Source organism: Pinus tabuliformis, chromosome X, assembly GCF_031772625.1.
Source record: "Pinus tabuliformis cultivar Carrire ecotype Pingquan chromosome X, CPIR1, whole genome shotgun sequence".
NCBI lineage: Eukaryota > Viridiplantae > Streptophyta > Pinopsida > Pinales > Pinaceae > Pinus > Pinus tabuliformis.
The window spans coordinates 1,303,662,215-1,303,665,455 of record NC_142308.1 but is presented as its reverse complement, the minus strand read 5'-3'; the positions used below and the strand labels follow the sequence as shown (position 1 = coordinate 1,303,665,455).

At 39.1% G+C, this 3,241-nt stretch overlaps 1 protein-coding gene across 1 annotated transcript; it reads right to left on the bottom strand.

Annotated features, from left to right (window-relative positions):
- Positions 1-227: 227 nt before the first annotated feature.
- On the bottom strand, positions 228-2,424 carry LOC149144832 (F-box/LRR-repeat protein At3g26922-like). Its single transcript, XM_089449974.1, has 2 exons — positions 1,321-2,424; positions 228-749 (listed from the first exon to the last, which is right to left on the bottom strand). The coding sequence occupies exons 1-2, from the start codon at positions 2,347-2,349 to the stop codon at positions 552-554; spliced, it is 1,227 nt and encodes a 408-aa protein (XP_089306100.1). The 5' UTR covers positions 2,350-2,424; the 3' UTR covers positions 228-551.
- Between the last annotated feature and the right edge of the window lie 817 nt (positions 2,425-3,241).

Sequence of the window (3,241 nt, the reverse complement as noted above, 5' to 3'; positions counted from 1 at the left end):
TAAAAAATAAATAAATACATTTTTATCAAAATGTGTTTCAATTAAGGAATTCCAAAGAAATATTTTTAAAATATAAACTGGCTTTACAACGATAAAGTAAGCCATTTGCAATCCCCATGAACTCCATTTAACTGGCTAAATAGGTTCGTAAAGAACATGACCCAATACCATCATTCAATCAAGGAGTTCCAACGGAAAAATTAACAAAAATATAGACCAACTTTAAAGCAATTATAATAGTTTAAGCCCGTTCCAACCTCCATGAACTCCATTTAACTGGCTAAAGAAATTCATAATGAACCTGACCCAAAACCATCTTGAATTTCCATTCCAGAACATTAAATGGTATTCTTTCTAACGTTCTCCAAAATCTCATTGGCCATCCCTTCTGTTAAGGAAAAAGAAAAACGAAAGGCCTTTTACTAGTCACCGATTCAATGATTTTGAAGCCTGTATATTATACCACTATCCTTGCTTGCTTTGAAGCTCTATTCAAATATAACACTTTTTCTAAAAACCATGTATACATTGGACTTTCAGAATCCGCATCATCAGTTAATTGAAATTCCATCACCTCTAGAGCAGGGGTGCTCTGGAGAAGGCAACCTAATAGGGGTGCTCTGGAGAAGGCAACCTAATACACAGATTTCCCTGTTACTGGTTCCATCTATATATATGTAGACCCGTATCTTACGGAGATTAGAGAGTGGGGACTTTAGAGACAAAGGTATATCATGGTTTGCTAGCTGCTGCATTGCATTTCAAAACTACAGTCAGCCATCTCTGCCTTTATTTACAAGGTGAAAGGCATGCATATGAAACATCATGGAAAGTAACAATCCCAATGAAAATTTTTACTGCAGGTGCATATGTACATTATTTTGAGTAAAGTAACAATCCCAATGAAAATTTTTACTGCAGGTGCATATGTACATTATTTTGAGTAAGTTAAGGTATCATAAATTTATGTCGTTTGCAGATTCTAGCCTTCCATAGATTCTAGGATTTCATAGTCATGGAGCAAAATTTACTTTACTTATCCTCCTCAAAGACATGAATGTACAACCCACATAAACATAAGACATGAATATACAATCCACATAAACATACCCCACTGCCTGCCTGCCTATAGTAAGATGTAAATAAATGTAAGACAGGCAGGATAATCTGTTTACTAAACCACATCAGCATATGCCTTGTCTAACATGTCTTGCACATTATAGACACCCTGACACCTATGGGAAGCAAATTCAAACACACAACCATGGAAACATTTATTGCACTGAACACATCAAAGTTATGCAGAGATTATGTTCTTACCGACAGAAAGTTCTCGCCCATGTATAGTTCCTCGAGATGAGGAAACCTGTCAAACACACTGAGAAGAGAAATATCCATCTCTTTTTCACTTTTCAGCAAAGGCCCAACAAAAACGACCAGCAACTTCAATAACTTGAAGCTCCCTACAATGTCAATAAATCTCTCCGCGGAGAAATTGTATGCCTCAGTAGGCAAGTCCATTTTCAATGCAATCAAATTACTTCCACCCTGCATGTTGAGTTCCCAAATTGAACATGAAATCTCATGAAACAGTATCCCATTCACCCTCAAATCCTTTATCAGGTGTACATGCAGGGTATTAAGCTTCGGGCAGTTCACTGTTAAAGCCTCCACACCGTTATACACATTCAAAACTGTAATGTTGGAAGCCGATATGGCAGGCTGCTGCAGGCCAATGCAGTTTTTTAAACTGAGATTTCGAAGAAGAGGGCAATGTGAAATAAAGTGGGCTAAGGAGTGGTCTGTCAATTCCACATAGTTGAAGTTGCAAGTGGTGATATGGTTGAATCCAGAGAAATGGGGGGGAAGACGGGAGAGAATGTAGTTGTAGAGTGTGAGTGTAATGAGACGAGTACAGGAAAAAAGGGCAGGAGGTGGGATTTCCCTCTCTGGGGAATCACAGAGAGTGAGGTGTTGAACATTTCTCCATGCTGCGCACCGCACCCATTTGTACACGCTGTCGCGAGTAAACCGCCATTGGCTGTCAATGCATACGCGCGCGGACGGGTAAACGTCATTGGATAGATAAAAGACATCCAGTTCAGAGGAATGCAAGAGCAGAATTTTGGAGATGATATTCTCCACCGTTTCAATGGATAGGGGATCTGGATGCAGAGGGCCTAAAAGAAGATGTGGGGAGAGAATGAGTTGGGGTATTTGGGTATACAGAAATCTCCATCTCTTGGAAAGAAGGGAAGATCTGATGGCCTCTTTAACCGGGATTTTAGAAAGGATGGAGCAGAGGATGGCATCTGGTAGTGTGGAGAATTTGTCGGTAGCGGGCGGCATACTGTTGATTCACAGAACTCCTTTGATGGAAAAAGGATTGCACTCGAAGCCAAAAACCAATACCGGTGGTGCAAAGTGAAATGCGGGGAGGGAAATGAAAGGCAATGGAGAGTAATGGGGCACATAATGATATCATAAAATGGCGGGAAATTGCAGGAGCGACTACAGTTTCATTTGGTTTGTTTAAGATTTTTCTGACCCGTGCACTTCATAAATTCATTGAAATTTATAAATATAAATTGCAATTCCTCTTCAAGCTGCAAAGTTATAAAGAAGGAATACAAGATTATAGTAGAATATCTTGAAAAATTAAATTACTAAATTTAAGTTTTTGTAACTAGGCTAAGTCTAGGCCTAGGCCAACCTGCCTATTGGTTAGAAGAAGACTGATCCACCTGCGATAGGATGCTTATCACTAAGATTGTGTGATGCTTTGGTCAACTCTCAATGCTCCTTGGGAATTTTAATTCCCTATAGTGGCTTCCATTCCTGAACCCTTCTCCATGAGGTTTGAACCCGTGACTTGGCGGGGACGAAACCTGAAAACTATTATTTTTTATAGAATAATTACTATAGAAAGAGTATTTGAAAAAAAAAATGAGATATATAAAATGTATGACTACATGTATTATATTGGATTTGGCCAATATTACACTGTTGATCTAGTCTATGTCGAGGATAGGTATTCCTAACCCTAATGGGAAAGGCTTGACTGGCTCATTGACTCAGTGCCTAGTGTCTAGATCACCAAATGATCTATCTATTGCTAAGCTCTACCAAGTGTTGACTCAGTGCTTGGTGTGCTGATCACCAGATGATCTATCTATTTCTAAGCTACACCGAATGTTGAAACAACATGGAGGTAATCAATTTCACAATGCAGGGTCCAAAA

Bases quoted from the DNA above. Each gene is read 5' to 3' on its own strand.
- LOC149144832 (XM_089449974.1), bottom strand. From the start codon at position 2,349: ATGCCGCCCGCTACCGACAAATTCTCCACACTACCAGATGCCATCCTC. The intron at 750-1,320 runs GTAAGAACATAA...AATGCAATGCAG, and splicing joins TGGGCGAGAACTTTCTGTCG to CAGCTAGCAAACCATGATAT.